The sequence below is a fragment of the Simochromis diagramma genome, unplaced genomic scaffold, assembly GCF_900408965.1.
Source record: "Simochromis diagramma unplaced genomic scaffold, fSimDia1.1 OVJJ01000361.1, whole genome shotgun sequence".
NCBI classification, from domain to species: Eukaryota; Metazoa; Chordata; class Actinopteri; order Cichliformes; family Cichlidae; genus Simochromis; species Simochromis diagramma.
Genome location: NW_024386860.1, coordinates 807,285 through 827,590, shown reverse-complemented (window position 1 = coordinate 827,590; position 20,306 = coordinate 807,285). Strand labels below are relative to the sequence as shown.

Sequence of the window (20,306 nt, the reverse complement as noted above, 5' to 3'; positions counted from 1 at the left end):
TATTTTTTCTTTCTTTCTGCTTTTCACGCTTTGCCCTCCCTCCTCGTGCTCGAGGGCGTGACCACAGCTGGGGGTTGAGGGGAAAGGGACTGCATGCTCTGTGTGGAGCACTATCACAACAAGAAAACAAGCCAGACAGACTACAGCGTGACAGAGCGTCAGAGATCCCTCGGTCATCCCTCATTGAAAAGGTTGGCGAGCAAGCGGACGATCTGTCGAAGACTTCACAGCAAAACAGTTTCTGACATGCACTTTGATAAATGTGAGTACGTTTGTGCTTTTGATGCGGCAGATTAGAAGCCTGATCGTGTGAATACTTTGACTGTGATGACGACACCGCTAACTCATTACTTTGTATGTTTTTCGGGTTTTTATATAGACAGGGATGGTGAAGCTGTTTCTCTTTTTTGTGTTGTGCGTGTGTGTGTTAGAGTTTAATTACAATGAGGTGTCATTTAAAAGCTTACGTCGACACAGACCTCCTATGTCATCAACAGGACAGGACACATCTGATAGGGTTTTCTATGAACTTTAATCGGGATGCTGCCTCCTAAACGTGGCAGGAATCGCTCTTTTTCAGCTCCTGGTGTGCTTTTATAGTCAGACTATGTTTGCCACGCTATGCCAATAGGGGGATGTGTTTTTGATATGAATAGAGTACAGTGAGTTCAGTCATTTCACTGGTGCTTTCATGCACTAGCCTTCCTCTTGGCTTGGTTTTTCATATATGACATCACAGTTCGGGTGAATCCAACAAGCAGGACATCATTTGGGGAAACCCTAATACACCTCCACCCATGCTAGTATGTTTTCATTTCCCCATTTTATGATTAGTGCCAGACAGGCAGGCTGTGTGACGTGACAGCATCTTGTTTGCTTAAGCTTATTTGTTTATGGTCTCCCTTAAAAAACAAGCACGAACGATTACATATTCAGCTCTGCTAAACCACAAAATGAGGAAACTGGCTGTATGCTTCTTTCTTTTCACTGAGCATAGAGCCAAAAGAGAAAGGTCGTCGGAATCCCCAACCGCCCACTCACATGACTCAATGTCCAGGGGTTTCCACAAAACCTATTTGAATATAGCACAGTCTAGCCCAGAGCTGCGTGGGGGTTAGATTAGTGTAAACCCAAATGTGCATGCGTGGGTCCCCCAGGCCATTTCCTGGCGTCTGGCAGCCTACAGGGCAACTTCGATCAACTGGTGGTATCTTTTCAGAGATACTTTTAAACAGAGAATATGCACTTATATTGCAGCATTACATCACCGGGCCAAAGGTGACATTTTGATATAAAGTTAAAATGAGTCAGGATTGAGTAACCTATAGTAACACCTTTTGAACTTGAAAATGAAACTTGCGGCCCTGAAATGTACAGACTGATGTCATGTATTCTCATTAAGTGACCTTTATTGTGTGCTGGTGGGGGGGGGGCATATGACACACAGCACCATGAGCTTATTGTCAAGGACTGGTTTTTAAGTGGAAGTGAGATTATTGTTTCTTTTTTTCCTCCTTCTACTTTGAGAAGAAGCGACACAGCTTGCCAACAGAGATCTACAAGCTTTTCTTTCTTTTTTTTTCTTTTTTCATCTCAGTGGTCGAATTTGCATTTTTTTTTTCCGGAAGCGCACACTCTGTGTGTTTGCTTTGGTGAACAGGGCTGTGTTGTCCCTGTAAGGCTTAATATTCATAAAGTAAAAGCTAACAAACAAAAACAACAACAACACAAACCCCAAACAAAACAAAACAGAGACGTGACAAAAGAGCAGACTTCTTGTGCTCTACCTTCCAGACAATAGAAAGCACAAGGCAACTACACGTGTTGAGGTGACAAGCCTGTGACACACCAAGGCAGGAAGATGTGGTTTGCCATTGTGTAGCGTAACGGAGCGGTACTACAGGAAGATGTCATAGAAAATAAGCAGTGGTTATCCCATACTACAGCCTTTCTGATTAATCTGTCTGGTTTGCTTGGCCACATTATCTGTGTTCCTAATGGAGGAGGTTTTGCATAGCTTTGTCTTTTGTACCGCAGTTCCACAGACAGGGTGGAAATATCACTTTATCTTACACATGTGGGGTGAAGTTTTTGAGGAAACAACCTGTGTGGTCACAACATCTCAGCTGGAAACATCTGAATTCTGTTTTGTAATATTTGTTTCCTATTTTTCTGATTTCCTTTACCTGTTCAGTGGAAATGATACTTTAGTATCAGAAAGGGAAAACACACTCACTGCATAATGGACTTGATGTTAATGTATGTGAAAGGTGAGCGTGGAGAAAATGAGATGTGATGAGAGTTGTACAGCTTATGATTCATTTATCAAATGAATCATAAGCTCACGACTCACTTTATATTTCTTATTCTGATGCTTTCATACCTTTAAGCTTCATTTATATCAGTGATATTTATATCATTAGGCTGGTTGACAGTTAACCCTCAACAAATCAAAGCCAAGTGGCACATAGACTCCATAGAGTACACAGTGAGAGTAAATCCACTTCTGTAGACATAAAAAGGTTGTCTGTGATCAGACTTCATTTATTCGTTTGAAGGTTTAACTTTTTGATAAGCTAAGTTTTAATGGCTGTAAACAAGTTTGTCCTTTTGTTGGAAAACATTTCAAATTGATATTTCCAGACATGAAACGCTCATTGCATTCATTCATTAGTGGATTAACAGAAAAAAAAAATTGGCAGCTATTCAAGCGTTCTCTGCTTTCATTTTTCAAATCTCAAAATTTGCATCTTCACCCTATTTTAGATCTTTGTAAAGTAAGTCTGTAAGAAACAAGAAAAAGAAAATGTATCTTTGGCTGTAGAAAACCTTTCGATACTCCAAGACATTCTAGACGAAAGCAAACAAATGACTAGTGATGACTAAACATTGCCTCTGATATCGATTAAATGTCACCAGTATATAGTCATGTGATTAAAGAAGTAAAAAGGCAACAGATAGAGAACATATATCTAAAATTTACATTTTGTTGTCATTTATGTACATTTGAATAAATTTAAAGACATGAATCATGCAGAAAAAAAGAAAAGAAAAGTACGCTCATGCCCATACACTTACCACACCTTAAAATCAGTGAAGTTGGAATCAGGTTCCAATCATTAGTCTCGCTTGTGTAACAAGTTGAACCTCTAGGTCTGTTGTTCTCATCTCCCTCCATTAGGCCAAGGTCTAAAGAGCTCTCTAATAGAGGTATCTAAACACAAAAAAGGTTGTGGATCCCTGTAACTGGGATGAGATTTAAGAAGTCTCAAATTTGTCCTTAATTGCACCCTTCGCTAAATTGAGGCTACACGATTTGATGGTCCAAAAATCTAACAAGGAATCACAGGGTCTCTTCTGTTTGTGTCTAAGTGCATCTACAGAAACAAAGACATTCAAATTTGACCTGCATTTGGACACATATAGGCATAGCTAGGCAGACCCAACCTTTAGGATCATTATGGTGTATACAGCTGGTCACAGGGACAGTAGACAAGGAAGGAACCTCACACTAACTGTGAAGCAAGGTGGTTGGAATATCATGATTTGGACTGAGGAGGCTTGCCAGTATGTTGAAAAATTGAGCAATTTCCATATTACTTACTTTCCCAGCGCCAAAAGAGAAGCCGTGTTGCACACTGCCCACAGTGAAAAAACTCTTGGAGCAGAAGAGAAGACGCGAGACGTCCTCTGTGCCACCCTGCTGCCCGACAACCAGCACAAGTCCTGTTCCTCCAGCTACTGTTCCAGTAAGCCGCACATATAGTACCTGTGCATCTCATCAAATTTTACATTATCAGGATTTGATTGTTCACAGTTTTTCCTGCTTCTTCTTCTTTTTGCAGCAATTGCCTCCATCAGAACCATTTTCCTGTACAGGTAAGGACTGGGCAGCTTCTGTTAAAGACTAAATGCAAAAATCTTTGGATGTGTAGGCATTAATAAGCATTTTTCTTATTAATACTGACCTCAACTATTGCAAAAACTATTGCAAATGATTGCAACACAGAGAGTAGAGAGTCAACCAAAAGTATATCAGAGATCTTGTTATTTAAGTAATTTTATCTTTTCAGTGATAAAAATAAGTTTTCTTCTTTCTAGGTGCAGCAAGTAGCTACTCAGACATGGCAGTGAGCTATGAGCAGTGGGCCCCAGCTCCTGAGTCTACACTCAGTTTCTATGGCAACCAACCAGGAACCAGCTTTACCACAACCTACAGCCACACAATGACACCTGAATACACACAGCAACCAGTCCATCCATTTGTGGAAACAATGTCCCAGCCATATGTAAGTGTTAGCCTTTGTTTGCAGACTCTGCAAGTTTGATAATCCTATCTTGAGTTTGTTGAGTGAAATCTGCATTCCTTTGCACAGGACTGCCTGGGGGCTCTCTCAGATTCTTCCTGGTCACTTCTGGACCCAAGCCAGACCACACAGCTGACTTTCAGTTCAACAATGGATACCACCAAGCTCGAGGAAGCCAGAATGCTGCTTAGCAGGATGGACTACAGCAGAACTACCTGCCAGGATGAAGACGGAGACACGTGAGTGATCATGAGTGTGTTAGCGGGGAGTGTTTGGTTTATACCGGCTATTGAGATTTAAGGCAGAGAATAAAAGTCAATTTGCCAGTGGGAAATGTGGACTGAGGTTTCAATTTTAAGTTCTAGCCTGCATTACAAGCATTACAAGTAAGTGTTAATTCTTCTAGATATTTTGCAATGCAGTGCGTGTTCACTTTCTGGACCCACGCAAACCTCCGCTGATAACTTTATTGCACTCTTTGAACACGAGTACACAATTTATTTACTTTCCTACAGTTTCGTTTTCAGTCGTGAGCTCAAAGTGAGAACCCATTTGGTAATCCTAGACAGATGAATAAAGAAAAAAAAACTAAATATGAAAATGAGTCAGCCACTCATGCTCAGTGACAATTACAATCTTACAAATTCTATTCCTTGTCACAAGTGAACTCGTGAGAGAAAATAGAGTGAAATTGGCTGTGGGGATTACCACAATTATGTAGTCTCATTCATAACTAATTTGTGATGTGTTCTTTCTCTATCAGCATCCTGCACATCTACACTGCCAAGGGACTGAGAGAGTGTGCCTATGCTGCTGCGGAGAGGCTGAGGGATGTAGGGAGACTTGATGCAAAAGAACACAAGGGAAAGGTATGAACAAAAAAAAAAAAAACATCATTCAGTTTGATTGTTGTTGACATGGTCTCTTAAAATACATGTGTATACTACCTGTGCTTGTGCAGACTGCTTTACTGGTGGCAGTGACGGCAAACCAGGCAGACATTGTCCAAGATCTGCTGTCTTTGGGAGCGGATATCAACGCCTGTGACGTTAATGGACAAACCGCTCTTCATCTGGCTTCCCACTATGGATTCCCAGGGGTTCTGCGGGTAAAGCTACAGTAACTACTAAATGACTTTGGCATGACTTAAAAAACAAAACAAGCAAAGATAAGAGTGAGGAGATCTAATCAGCGATCTGTTTCTGCAGGCGATTCTGTCGAGCAGGCCGGCCGTCAACCTGGAGGCCCGCAATTTTGAAGGTAAAATAACATCTTAGCTTTTAGCTCCAACTCAAACATATTTACTGGAACCCCTAAAAGATATATATTTTTCTTTGTCCCAGGGATGACCCCTCTGCACTGTGCAGCCATTTCTCACAGTGTCACGGTGAAGGCTTTGTCTACCAATGGGCATGCAGATGTTAATCTTCAGACCAAAGCTATGGAGAAGCTCTCCTGTGTGCAGATGCTACTTGGTGCAGGGGCATCCCTTCTCAGTCAGGTAGGTCAACTGTGAAGTTCAACACAGTAAGGCCTGTAATTCAAGGCAGAATTTTCAGCTACCTGGGGTTTTATCTAACCAAGATGTCGTCATGCTGCCAACCATTCCCCTCTTTGTTCTCTCTTTTGTTTTCTCCTTGTTGCTTGACGCTTTTTAGCGGTTCTAGTCTGACTTGTGGTTTCATTATGTCTCTCCCATTACTTCCAATTCTCCAATTCCAGGAAATCAAAAGTAACAAGACTGTGCTGCATTTGGCTGTGAAGGAGGGGAACATTGATCTGGTGCGTTATCTGCTGAGCATTCCCCTGCCGAACATGAAAGACTTTGTCAATATGAAAGTGAGTCCCACACTGACAAGAAACTCAGAGCAGAATTTTATGCATACACGTGTTTATGCGCAAATACATAATGTGTAAGCGTACAGCTATAGCTGTCTGTGAACAGTCCGAGTTATGCGGCTTTTATATTTTTCCCCCCACAGGCTCACGGCCACACAGCTTTACACATGGCAGCCGGTCTCCATGGTAACCTCCACCAGGAGGTGATCCTGCAGTTGCTGCTGAGCAAAGGAGCTGATCCCAGCATCCGCAATCTGGAGAATGACCAGCCAGCTCACCTGCTGCAGAGCGGCCTGCTGGGAGAACAGGTAATCACCCATATCTTCACTTTTTTTTTTCTTTCTTTTTTTTGTGATTGACTTGATTTTTCAGTTTACTTATATTAATTTATCTCCTAACTTGTAGCTCAAGCTCATGCTGAAGAAACGAAGTGCTTCCTCTCGTCGACGTATCGTGTCCTTGCAGGACCAGGAATGACTCAGATAATTTGTAGTCCCATTTTGGAGGGAATATGTCTTTAAGATCGTTCCTCTGTTGAGAAGGGGGGTTTACGTTTTATTTTGATGACACTCTGGGAGTATCCAGCCTACATATTGATGAGTAAACAAGACTACTTTGGTATATAAATCTCCAAATGCTGTGTAATTCACATTGCAATAGACAAAGGATGCTTTAATTCTAAAGCTTCAAATTTGCTTGGTATTTAGTTTCTGTAAAACTGTAGTGTTTTATTTATTTACTACTCTTAGGCAGAAGTATTCCTCTGTGAGTGAAGGATTTCATTCCGAAATGTGATATCTCTGTGAAGACTTTTCCACGAAACGCTGTTGCTAGAAATCAGGCATGCATTTGAAAGTTTTTAAGTAACATATTTATTTTTTTTAACATTTTGCAATGAAACAACAGAACTACAAAACATTAGCATTAGTTATTGGAAAAAAAAGTAGTAGTCGAAGGTGGAGTAATATTTATTTTTCTGTTAGGCTAAACTCCCGGTTTTATGTTGATTTCTGTGAAATCGTGAAAATAAGCTCCAGGACAATGTCCCTGAAAGACCTCTTGTTGTCTCAAATCCCCCTCGTTGAAATATTATCATAATGATACAGTGAGTGATGGTTGTCATATCAATCAGTATGTGTGCTTCATGTGTGTTTGGAATGAGAATAATCTGTTGTACGATTGAACCTTCTTTCTGTATGCATCATACATATTTGTGTAACCTCAGGTGCACTTTCCTTTGTGGAAAAGGAAACTTTAAGGGTAAAACCTCTATGTTTTTAAAAATGATTGTGACAGACAATATGTTTTTTTTTTCTTTGTCGAAGAGGCATTACATGAGTAAGTGTGGTGACAAATTGTCTGACTGACTGTACTTTTTACTCATGAGTCATGAGTGCGAGGACGATAACAGTGCTTAAATTCCATCAGGTTCTTTTGATCTTCGGGGTACCATTTGAACAGTCCCGTTTACATTCAGCTTCAGAAATTAGCAGCATGGAAAATACAGCAACACATAAGAAGCTTGCACTTTTGTTTACACTCACACAGTATTTATTTTTCAAGGCCAATTTCAACCAACCTTCACTGCAATGACAGTGAAACTTAATCACAGATTAAATGAGTGTAATCTGAGTGACAAGTAAGCCTCTCACTTATGTGTCATCCTTTATATTAGACACGCTGTAAATTCCTGTAAAGCACAAAGGAAATCTCACAACAAAACCACATAACATTTCTCATGAACATGCTTTTCATTTTCTACACTCTTGCTTCACATGAGAATAATTTCTGACATTCTTATAACAAGAGTAGATGGGATCCATTTGAAAGTAGTCTCCCTTTTAGCCTTTACAGGGAATTGAATACTGTTGCTTTAGAACTGAATCAGCTCTGACTGTTATATTTGTAAAGGTAACCTCAAAATGAATGTTTCTTTCATTTTGCAAATTTTGATTTGTTATGATTTGGTTTTTCCATCGATTGGTTTACCAGCTGGATCTGCTGTTTGAAAGATCCTGCGCAGGAGGAAAAAAAAGGAATAAATCATAAAGACGAATGTTAAACTGGCTCAATGAATGCAGTTTCATTTGCTGTACACATGATGGACACATTTCTAATTTTGTAATCATGCTCTTGATTTTATTGTTTTACAACAGTAAAAGATGTAGAAGAGAAACCACACCCGTTTCCTGTGTTTGATGTGAACATTGAGTGTCCTTGTCATATCTTTTTCATCTTAAACACTACACAGAGTAATCTACAGACAGATGTTTTGCAGCTTTGCCAAATAATATGGGATGAGGTCAGGTTGTATAAGAAAACCCTGTTTATCAATCACCCATCAGAGGTATGTTATCCATAAGAGGAGTGGCCACCAACACAGCTGATCTACTTGTATCTATTTGCTAGCATGGGCTTCTGTTTTTTTTTTTTTTCAAGCTTGTGCTGTAATGCCTATACAGTTGGAGGAGGTACTGCAAAAGAAAAGGAAATAAGTCAGAGAGAATAATGGAAAAATAGCAAAGTTTTAGCGCACACAGTCACTCTAAACAGTTCCATCTAGATAAATGAAATTACCTTCTGTCTTTGGGATTTGAGTACCAGATGAGCTGGAACTGCAATTAGAAAAACAAAGGAGGAAATTAGTCAAGAGGTGACTTCAAAATTAAATTCATCAATAATTCCAATAAAAACATACTCGTGCGGTTCGAATACTGTGGCAACAACTTCAACTTGACGTGTTTCCATTAGCAGGGTTGCAATATCAGGTAGATCTAGATGCAGTTGAAGCCACAGGCTTCTAAGTGTAACTATAGACCAATATGCAGCTTTTGCCCCATTTAAACAGCAGCTCTCGCCTTTCTTCCAGTCTTACTATACAAGCAGCATGCAACAATCTGAGAATCGACACTGCCCATTCACTACCAACACAGGAAGAGTGTGATGCGTCCATTCAGAAATGCTTACTATGCGCATGTGATTTGCCACATCTGTGTAATCTCATAAATGTGTTGGAAGTGTGTGTGCAAAGAGCAGAATAGGGGCATTTTGAGAAGAGGCATCCAGTGCAGGGATAGGGGGGGGGGGAATGTAGGATTTTTTTTTTCCAATTTAAAAAAAGATGGCAAATTCATACAACATGCACAGGGGGATCATCTGCTAAACTCTTACTTGGATGAGGATTTTACACATTTTGTGAATTTTTTACCTGTTTGAGGAATGATAGATGAGTTACCAAAACAATATTTTTATATTGATATATGTTACAAAGCCTTTTCATTACATATATATTTTTACAGATATTTTAAAGTCTAAACTTACTCAGGGCTATTAATATGCCAGAGACAAACATAATGACAGCAAGGATAACCCCTGTTGTCCGCAATGTCTCATAATCTAAAAGGAATAAAAACCACACACGAAACACTTATAGGAATTTATTGTGTATTTAAAGAATGCTATCAGTAGAAATACAACACTCATTTGGCTTTGATCTTTGAAATGAATAAACAACATAAATCTTACCATATTCGAAGTCGCTTTGGTCTGGAAACACTGTTTCTGCAAAGAAAGAGTGTCAAGTTATAAACCACATTTTAAAAGTGTTTATTTGGCCACAACAGTAGTGGGATTATCACAAAGCTTTTTAATGCACTACAAGGGAAAGCAAGCTTTTCTGCTTCCCAGTGTGCAGAATTGGCTCCACAACTCCTCAGGAGTAATTTCCCCCCCTTGACTGCAGCATCTTGGCTCAGCAGAAAAAATGGGTTAGAAGCCAGCAGCAGGATACAGAGGTATCATCCCGGCAGCAGAGGATAAAAAGATCTTAAATTGAGTTAAACAAGAACTTGAAGTTAGGAGGATATTTAAAATAAAATAAAATAAGCAATTTAAGGAGTCCACCCCTCATCAACATAGTGACTTTTTAGAAACATAAACGAGCAAGCCCGTGCTAAGCAATTAAGATGTCTGGATGCCAATAATGCAGCTTGCATATTGCGGAACCCTCAGTTTCTCAGCAAGTGGCTGAGCAGACAGTTTTTCTTTCCACAGGTTTCCCCCTTCCACAAAATCCGAGAACTGTTTTAGAGAAGTACTTAATATTTGATCTGTCCATTCCAGCGGGGACATTTACTCAGGAACTCCCTGTGTTATGACACTCCGTGCATCAGCAGCTAAACTGTTTCCCACAACTCTAGCAAACAATGCAGCAATGGAACAGCATAAACATAGGTGTGAAAATGAAAGCAGTGATTTCAATTTGTTCCTGATCTGCAAAATAACTTTTTGTACGCGTTTCATTTTAACAGGAAAAACAAACAAAGAAACAAACCTGTGGTGTCCATGGCTGCAGTGCAGAGGTGAAGATGAGCTCAGGTGCTGGTTTGCAGTGTTGGACTGGATGCGAAAAGTGGGAGCAGCATAGCACAGCAGGGAGAACAATAAACTCAGGCGGGTCCCTCTGGTGGTTATGGTGAAACACTGCATGCTAACCGAGTGGTGCAAAATGAAAAAAAAAAAAAAAAAAAAAAACTATAGGCAGCAGGGCTGCCCCACACATGGGATACTGTTAATGATCCAGCCAAAGTTAAAACAAATATCTAATTTTATAATTGGTAGGCTTGGTAATTATCCCGTCTTCTACTACCTGCTAAGGACCCCAGCCTTGTGTTGTGTCTAAGTTTGTGGTGGAGAGTTGCTGTTATTTTCTGTGTAGCATCATTTTGTTTCAGCAATCATTATATGTAACCGTTAACTTTCTGCTATAGAGTATATAAGCTTGCACGCATAAAACCCCAGCTCCTGCCTCACATTGTGTCTTTTGTGCAGTGCAGTCATTCCATTGCTGCAACTCCAGGGAGGAAAAAAAAAAACAGCCTACATCTGCAGCTTTTATGTTCACTGAGGCTGGCAGACTCATACTGGTCAAAATCTGCCAATAAACAGCACTGAACAGAGAAACAGGCAAAATTAAAGCCTTTTTTTCCAAAAAGAAAAAGAAAAAACTCCAAAAGCTGCAAAACGCGGCATAAATCACTCTGCACACACTGCTGGTTCTTACTATTGCATGTGTAACTGAGCTGGCTGCAGTGTCAGCAGAATCAGGGGTGCGGTGTGGTACAGTACAGTTCACTGGTTTAAATTTGCAGTGGCGCCAAATTAAATAAACACGCATAAAAACGTAAAACATCGTGTCAAACATTTGCTTTATTATCCTGCATCGAAGTGAAAATCTCAAAAATACAAACGATAACAACACTATCGCCATCATATAAAGTTGGCACAATATCTACTACCATGGAAAGGAGATAAAAACATAAAAAAAAGGAGAACTGTAACATTATGTAACTGTAGATAGCTTCATGTGTTCATGGAAAGATTGTCTGCCGCTGACGTAGTATTTGCTGCCACCTAATGGCAACATTCAGCAAAACTGCAGAAGAGGTAAAGGATTCAGTTCAACTTAACAGAAATTATTTATTTTTGAGCTTCACTTTAAAGGTGATTCACACATGTTTGCAGGATACTTACCAGTTGTGTATCTATGTCTGTTAAACTGTGGAAAGAGTCTTATGTTACTACATGGTCAGTGGGGAAAAAAAAAAAAAGAATAATCATTATATAAGAAAGGAACCATTTACCTCTTCGAACACCTGGTTCCCCATCAGGACCCCTGGGTCTGAAAACATAACAAAACAGAATTACATTAAAAAAACTGATTGTGTGCATCCAGAATGAAAAATGTTTATTTACTTACCTTGGGTTGTCTCTCTTTGAACAGGTACACTTTCGGCCTGTTATTTAAAAAAAAAAAAAAATTAGACAGAATCACAAGTAAAAGAATTACACAGGGTTGGTATCAACAACACTATGCTTTTCTACAAAAAGCACAGAAGCAAATCTTAAGAGAATTTATACAAACACAGCAGTCAGCTTTGTACCCTTAAGTATTAAAAGAGGGAGACTCCTCCAAGCCTTGATAGATACATTAATTCGCTTTCAAGCTCATTTTCATAAGCACGTCTGGGCTGCAAGCCTAGGAAGGCCTTATAAGCTTCCAACTACTTGGACTGAACCCAAGACTATATTCATCCACCAAAATCCCCCCAAATATTTGGTTGCTTAACTAAAAATACATGTGGCGGTGCGCTGGATAACTTCTGGCTAGTAGAATTAGTGGTGCATGGTACGTGCAAGCCAAGAGTGCTCAGCTCGCTTTAAAAAATAAATAAATCAGTTTGCTTTTAATCTCAATGAGGCAGAGATGAGATGATAGTTTTTTATTATCCTTCTTAAATCTCTTCTGTCAAGCTGCAGCACTTAGAAAATATCTGAAAAATTATTAAGCCTGTGACCTACGTATCGCAATCTTTTATTCAATAATTCTGACAAATTATATATCTATATCTATATATCTATCTATATATATATATATATATATATATATATATATACACACACACACACACACACACACACACACACACACAGGTGCATTTCATGTATATTCTAAAACGTCATTGAAGATTTTTTCTATTCAATTAAAAAAAAATCTGTACTTTTCTTAAACAAATGGCATAAACGTCTTTGGTTAGCCTCTCTGTTTAAAGGACCCATCAATGACTGCTATTTCTATGTATAATTTCATAACTCATATACTAAATACTAATACTAAAACAAAAACTTTCACAAAGTGCACTTGGAAGCCCACTCTGCTTTTTACAAACAGAGGCAGGCAGAGAGTGTGGCCGAGCATGTGAGTGCCACTGAATAATTTATTGGCAGGTTTTGGTTTCAGGGCTCCCAGTGGCAACAGCAGCATGTGCTGGCAGGTAGGAGGAGGACCCTTGGAAAGACACTGACTTCAGATATAAAGGCCAAATTGCTGTGATGCAAGGAGCATAAATGTGTTGAGACTGCACCAGAAGCATCTGTGTGGCTCCCTCCGAGACCTCTGAGGGAAATAGGGGGGCTGTGAGGTGAGTTTGCGCACACAGGGAATACAATCCGCTTACACTTTTGCGTTTACACATTTGCACTCTTGCTGTGTCTTTAGACGGCCATGCACTTACTGACAATGATTGCGATGCCCAGGAAGAACAGCACCACTGCAAAAACCAGCCCACCAATTCTCAGAGATTCATAATCTGAAATAACAAAAAAACAAAAAAACTAAAAACACTTTGTAGTGTTCGCAGATTTATATGATGTAACGTTTGAAGTCTTCAGTCTGGAAGCAAGGCGTGAGACAAACAGCAGAGAGCGAGAGAACATCAAAAGAAGAAAGGTCTGTTTAATATATTTTAATATAGGTATATTTTAATTATACCTGACATCATTTTGAGTATTGTTAATTAGTAATTATCCGTATTTATTTGTATATAGTACATGTACATTCATTTCATGGTTTAGTAAAATGTGTTAAAATCTTTAGTAATAAATATCAACTGAAAAAAACATTTTGATCAGAAGTTTATTTTGTTGTTAAAAAGAACAAAAACACTTATTACGGTACATTGTACATGTATTCAAACTGCTATGGATTTAAATAGTTATTACCTGTTACTCTAATGCAATTAAAGTCATAAAAAATAATGCAACTATACTTTTTCTCAATTTTTGATTATTTCATTAAAAACTTTGCTCATTCTTAATTTCATGGCAGCAACGCATCTTAAAAAAAAAAGGTTGGGTTCCACAGAAACCTTCTCTTGTCCAAACTGTTAAGTGATCAAATCAAATTTTCAATTCTTTTTGGAAAACATGGATGCCATGCCCCCTGGCTAAAGAGGACAGGTATGAAACATCTGGATTGGTATCAGTGCTCAGTTCGAAAGCTTGAATCTCTGATTCTATTACACTCATTGTAAAAGAGCCTGTCACAAAATGAGTAATACAGTCAACAAGTCCCAGGACTGTTTAGCTGCTAGAATCCCATGTCAACAACATTCCTCTCCCAAAGGCCCGGTAACTGGTCTGCTCGATTCCCAGATGTTTCCCTGCTGTTGAAAGAAGAGGGGATGCTGCACGTTGGTAACATCATGTCCCCGTCCCAACTTTTTTTGAGACGTGTTGCTGCCTTCAAATTCAAAATGAGTAAATACAATTTTATTTGAATTTGCAAATCAGTAGATTCCATTTTTATTTACATTTCACACACTGTCACAACTTTTTTTTTTGTTGTTGCAAATTTAGGGTTGTGTATACAAATGATTGTGGTACTTTTGCATTACAGTGCACTCATTCGCCACCAGTATTTTCCCTGAGACAGCTCTGTTATTGCATCCGGTAAACATCAGATCACTGCTCTTAGGAAAGCCTATTCCTGTAGTGTAGCATTTTGATTATTTTAGTGCTGTGCCCAAGTGTATTTTAACAGGAAACACTTTGGTGGACCTTAAGTGAAGCAAATAGAAACACATGGAGGAAAAAGCGAGGTGGACAAAAACAAACAAAAAACTTTCCCCAGTGAAAATGATGCGTTTTGATCACCGTTTTAGAGGTAATTATGTGGAATAGTACACTGTGGGCATGAGAAAACTACCAAATAACCCCCTACCCTCGAGAACAAAACACAATAAAAGTGCATATAAAATGCAGATGTTCAGTCATTCTCTACACTCTGTTCCTTTGGGTCGACTAAAAAGCTGTGACAGTGCTCGGTATTTACATTGGGTTTACTCCAGAAGCTTGGCCTTAGGGTGGAAGTTTTCCATCACTTTTGGAGAAAAAACAAGTGAAAAATGTAAACTCATCTCAACCTCCCAGATGTTTCCTGTGTGGAGGGTCGATCATTAAAAGCCCAAGTTCATCTGCTCAGCCCTCACCGTATTGAAAATCCCTGTCGTAGTCTGGAAGAAGAAAGCAAAAAAGAGGAAACAAATGAGAAGCAGATTTACGCACTGACACGCTTCAGCGAGTACTCACAATATGACAGCAGTTCTAGAGCATTATTTAACCACTATGAGCCTAGTACCAGTTTACAGTAAATGCTCTACAGTGAGTACTTAGATTAAGCTAATTTGACTTTCTAAAAAAAAAAAAAACAACCCACAATACTCACCTTTGTCATCATCAGCTGCAGAAACTGTGAGAGAGAAAGCAAAGAACATTGACCTTTATTAAGAAATTCAGCAGGTTACATAAGTGCATGTCAGCAAATGAGAGGCTGTTGTTGGACAAAACTGGGTTGAGAAAACATCTGAAACAGCGCCTATTAATTAAGGTCTTCATTTTGTAGCTGGCTCCTTAATTAAAACAAAACAGAACAAAACACGCACGCATAGACATTGTTCTCATGGGAACAGCGTGTTAACACTGTTAAGACCCAACTTCAAATCAATAAAATCAGGATTAGAGGGGTTCCAGTTATTGGCAGGAGGACCAGTTTCTATTTAAGTCTCAAACATCACAAGAAATGTAGAGGATAAAATGCTCGCTAGCCCAGATATTTAAAAAAAAAATCCCGGAAAATAATAACTGTGCTTCTTCTACCCCAGTATTTTTATTTCATCGCCCTGTTTTAATCCGTGCTCTGTCACTAATGCGGGGAACTTCAGATCGGTCTGTTCTAACACCATCTCTGCCTCCATGTGGAGAAAAAAAAAAGTTGGCTGCAGACTTTCAGATCTACACTGTTCATTATAAGAAAGGAGAAAGCAGGCACTGTTTATGTGAGCGTCAGTGGTCCGAGTGAGAACAGTGTAACCTTGGAGGAGCACAAGAGAACGCTACACAAATACTTGTGTTAGGCAACATTTTGCATAATTAATGCGTTATTTTTAACGGTTATCATTAACAATATTCGACCGACCGAGAACATAATAGCCGATGCTGAAAGCACTGACATGATAAGGCAAGCGGAGAGTTATTAAAGAGTAAAAGCTTTCTGTTCTAAAGTTTAAGCTTAGAGACTTTTCTGACACTTGCTGAAAGAATCACATGAACTGCTACAAATAAGATTGATGCGGTTGAAACCCTGAACTCAGTAATATGTTATCTGTTCTACTGCATCCTGGCTGCTGGAGAGGAAGGGTGAAAGTCACACAGTTAACGCTGACCTTGTTCTTGGGCAGTAAATCCTAATATTATTCTTTTTCCTCACCAAAGCCGAAACACATTCTATCATACCGATGCCGACAAGTCTTCCAAAATAAGGTCTAACCCAAGAGTCGGACATAAAAGTCAAAGAAGATCTGCTTAAGATCAAGCACAGCCGATGGCATGCGGGGTGCACGGATAAACAACTCTGAGACCAGAGCTTGCATTAACAATGGAAAACTTGGCAGCAGTCTGAATAACTGATTTATTCAAACTGCTGTATAAGGAAACATTTACACTAGTCTGACACGGCCTTTTCTCTGTGTACAACACTGGGGTGAAAGATTTAAGCTGATTTTTGTTTAAGTATGCAAATTAGACATTATAAACATCTGACCATGTTAAAGTGCCATACAATTATGCATGCAACATTAAACAGAAGCAAATCGAAAGTTCATGCTTCGTCAGTGACCACTCACGCAAACTTACCAAACACCTCCCTTCCAAATGCTGATCCTATTATACAGACACATCAGCTCATTTAGCATGGAAGGACTTAAAGCAAAAGCTAGGGAAAGGGGAAGCAACTGAAGAAGGTCATGCTTGTTTTAAAGGGGGGAAAGCACGTAATTCTGCTGAAGGTCTCGTGAAAAGAATACCCACCAAGCGCAGGAGCCAGCCAGGAACTGAATGCCACCAGTGTCACAAGATCCATTGTACCTGTTTGGAAAAGTCAAACAAGATTGGGCTGTGTCAGGATGTGAAATCACAATAACAGGAAACAATAAATGTCTTAAACCAATTGTACACAGTTGTAACCAAAAAAAAAAAAAAAAAAAAATCCTGATCCCTCACAGTGCAGGCTGAAAAAAGTAACTCAAACAACTTTCTTTATTAGCAACAACCTCATTCAGATGCTAGCCTGGAGAAGGAGAGGTATGCACTGGAGAAAAGAGGAAGAAATAACACATCTGTGTGAATGAAAGACAGACAAGTGGGACAAACAAATAATACTATTTTAAGCTACAGACAGTGGACAAGAGAGGTGAAGAAGAGAGTGCAGGCAGGGTGGAGATAGTCACAGAAGAACAGCAGCAGAAGTGAAAGGGAGGGTTTACAAGACAGTACTGAGATATGATATTATTAGACAAAGGATGTTAAAGATGGAGCTGCCAGGCAGGGAGAAAAAGACAAAGGAAGTCCAAAGAGAATCTTTATGGGTGTAGTGAAGGTCATGCATAGGGTTGGTGTGATAAAAGTGGATCCTAAGGACAGGGTAATACGGAGGCAAGGTAATCTGCTGTGGCAACCCCAAAGTGAGTAGCCGAAAGATGAAAAAGAAGAGCCTCCATCAGATGTTACCGGTAGCTGCTTATGAGATCGGGCAACAATCAAGAGGAATCTCGCAAGATTTTTGAAGCATTTTCCAGCTAGGGGCACCTCTTTAATGAGTTTTCTAAAATTCTAAGAGTTGTCTTGATCAAAGCATAATTTACACATCTACACATTCAAAGAACAAATTCTACAACCCTCATTTCAGATCTCATCTCCTTAACAAGAACGTCTGATTCCAAGACGATTTGGGAGAACTTTTAGCGAATATTTTTGTGTTCAATTAAGGCAAGCAAAACATAACTTTTTGTGTTTCCAAAACATGCTCCAAGTTCACAGATGGTGTTTTTGTAGAACTATAGAAGCACTCTGCTTACAACTTTGTGTTGTTATGAAGAAGCTTAATTTAATCTGAATGACATCTTTCTTCATGAATATCTGACATCCTCGGAGAATCAGCCACTTTCGATGAAGTTCAGAACTGTTTTCACAATAGTCTATGGTTAAACTGAACTGAGTTTCACGTGGAAAATCATTGACACCATGCCTGGTAGGGAGACAATGCTCTTTCTCAGCTAGATGCCACATAACAGGCTCATGAATGTTTTCTGTATGGGAGTCTTAATAACATAGTGCCTTAACTCTGGGTAAGCGAAGAGGGTCTATTTCAAGCGCAGCCCCTCAGAATATGGAGCTCAGCAGTGGAGGGGTACCAGGCAAGCCTGGTGTTGAGTTGCACTTGATATTTGGTCAGTGGATTTGGACTGGTTTTGCTGGGTCATCTACTTTACAAGTGGAGCAAAACCCTTGGGGGAAGCATTACGGTCTATATATTACCTAGTACACTGGGATTCTCTTACACCCATATGTGTAAGGTTATGTTTTAGGTTAAGCTCTCACCAGATCCCACCCTTCATGATTGGAAATGGGCTGAAGGTCCATTCAAGACAGTATATGAGGCACAATTTTGTTTGCTTCACAGCCCTAATTACCAAGAAAAAAAATACCAAAACAGGACAACAAAAAATGTAATGCAGGTACGCAAAGCTTAGCTCTGCAGTCATAGAAAATCTAAGCCATGAAATAACATCTTTTGCAATGCAAAGATCAAAGCCTATGTTAGCAGAGCCAATGGCTCCCTCCCTGGCCCAAAGCACTGATGGGGATTCATGCATGACTAGAGTGGGGGTGTGAACACGAGCCTGGAGCCTGGAGTGGAGAGAAATGAACACTTCAACCCTGGGAGCAGGATTAACAACAAAGAGCTGCCAATCAGGTTTAATCAAACAAATACAGGGTGAGTTATTCGAACAAGTGCCAATCCAATAATCTTGTTTGTTAGCCTTCTGAGTGATGGAGAGGAATATAATGGGGAGACAGGAAAGAAGCCCGTAGAGCAACACGTAAAATGAATTATAATGGGTTATAATAAAGTGGGATTAACACAGACTGTTTGCAATTAGGAATAGGAGCTTGTGTTTTACATTTCACTTACATAAACCTGTTACGGGGTATATTTAGACTCCAAACAGACTGCATCACCATACTTCCAAGGAACAACACTTGAGGTTTTTTTCCTTTCGTAGTTTATTCTGTGAGGTATAGTCTGAAAAACTTTGATATTCTGACATCTGTGCGAGTTGTCAACAATTGAAGCCATTCAGATTGTTACAGATTAAGTGACATTTCACAAGTTGTTGGCCACAAACTCACGGCTCAGCGAAAAAACGAGCCTCCAGTGAACTTGGCACGTAGAAGTTAGAGCAAATTTATGAGCAGGGAAAAAAGGCTTTCATAGTGCACAGAAGCATTGCAGGTATATGCAAAGAACGCGTAGGCGTGAGAGAAGCATGAGCGATGGCTTATCTAATTAGACGGTCACATGGTGGACGCAGGCATTTAGTTGGGGGTGGTGGTGGAAACAACGTTGGAGAAACCAAGTAGAAAGACGATATCTTTCTAAGAACATATCTACCAATCAAACGCTGCTGACACAGGGTCCTGTTTATATGCGTGCAGAATTTATTTAATATATTTGTACCTGCCTTAATATGAAAGTCGTGTTCAAGGAAACTCATTAATTTCAGCAGAGCACAAGTCAAAGTGAACTTACCGTATATCCGCCTCCTGGAAACTAATGTGAGTTGAGACTTTTCGCTCAGTGAGCTAAACTTTACTTGGAGGGGAGGAAAAAAAGTTTCCCTACGTTAAACACGCACAAAAAACAAATAAATAAAATGCATGCAAAACCTTCTATTATGACTTGATTAAAAATGAAGCCGTCTGGGTTGCATTCTGTGTGGATCGTTCACCATTCCCGCCTGGACCAAGTCGGTTTCTCCTTGGTCTTGCCTCAGGAATGAAAGGGGGAGGGGGAGGCGGGGTGCCACTGAAGTTACTCCCAAAAATTACCCAGGACTGCCCCGCTCACAAGTAAACAACGCAGGCAGAGCTGGACTGCAGCGCTACTGTGAGAGGACATCATCATCATCATCATTATTATTCCCACGCTCTTTGTTGCCAGTGCCTCTTGTCAACACGTATTCCATAATGAACTATTAATCACGCTCATTTCTCCCCACTGGCAAATAATAGCCACAAACTGCACGGAACACAGCGAACTCTTTGTTCTGTGCTGCAATTTCCAGGCTTCAAAGAGAGGCTCGGTGCAATTAAGCAAATAAACACTAGATGGCCAGGACAGACTGTCACTGTTGCAGTTTTCTCTCAGCTACATGAAAACTTTGTTCGCGAGGTGTTTTTCCAAGTCAGAGTGCCAGCTTTCTG

At 39.8% G+C, this 20,306-nt stretch overlaps 2 protein-coding genes across 6 annotated transcripts; one reads left to right on the top strand and one right to left on the bottom strand.

Annotated features, from left to right (window-relative positions):
• The first annotated feature begins 43 nt into the window (after window positions 1-43).
• On the top strand, window positions 44-8,181 carry LOC120732140 (NF-kappa-B inhibitor delta). The gene is made up of 12 exons (XM_040029512.1): window positions 44-262; window positions 3,613-3,749; window positions 3,846-3,879; window positions 4,102-4,289; window positions 4,377-4,546; window positions 5,071-5,176; window positions 5,269-5,415; window positions 5,516-5,567; window positions 5,651-5,808; window positions 6,030-6,146; window positions 6,290-6,454; window positions 6,552-8,181. The coding sequence occupies exons 1-12, from the start codon at window positions 94-96 to the stop codon at window positions 6,621-6,623; spliced, it is 1,515 nt and encodes a 504-aa protein (XP_039885446.1). The 5' UTR covers window positions 44-93; the 3' UTR covers window positions 6,624-8,181.
• On the bottom strand, window positions 7,451-20,299 carry LOC120732148 (FXYD domain-containing ion transport regulator 6-like). 5 transcript variants are annotated; one of them, XM_040029521.1, is made up of 10 exons: window positions 19,633-19,975; window positions 16,851-16,907; window positions 16,677-16,703; window positions 15,211-15,234; window positions 14,975-14,998; window positions 13,220-13,294; window positions 11,905-11,941; window positions 11,789-11,826; window positions 11,679-11,703; window positions 11,337-11,580 (listed from the first exon to the last, which is right to left on the bottom strand). In XM_040029521.1, exons 2-9 carry the CDS (start codon window positions 16,900-16,902, stop codon window positions 11,699-11,701), a joined length of 282 nt encoding a protein of 93 aa, XP_039885455.1. In that variant the 5' UTR covers window positions 16,903-16,907; window positions 19,633-19,975; the 3' UTR covers window positions 11,337-11,580; window positions 11,679-11,698. The 5 variants fall into 5 exon arrangements, with proteins under 5 accessions (XP_039885459.1, XP_039885455.1, XP_039885458.1 ...); XM_040029524.1 differs by lacking the exon at window positions 16,677-16,703 and having other exon boundaries at window positions 19,633-19,931; XM_040029522.1 differs by lacking the exons at window positions 11,337-11,580; window positions 11,679-11,703; window positions 11,789-11,826; window positions 11,905-11,941; window positions 13,220-13,294 and adding an exon at window positions 13,604-14,226 and having other exon boundaries at window positions 19,633-20,299.
• Between the last annotated feature and the right edge of the window lie 7 nt (window positions 20,300-20,306).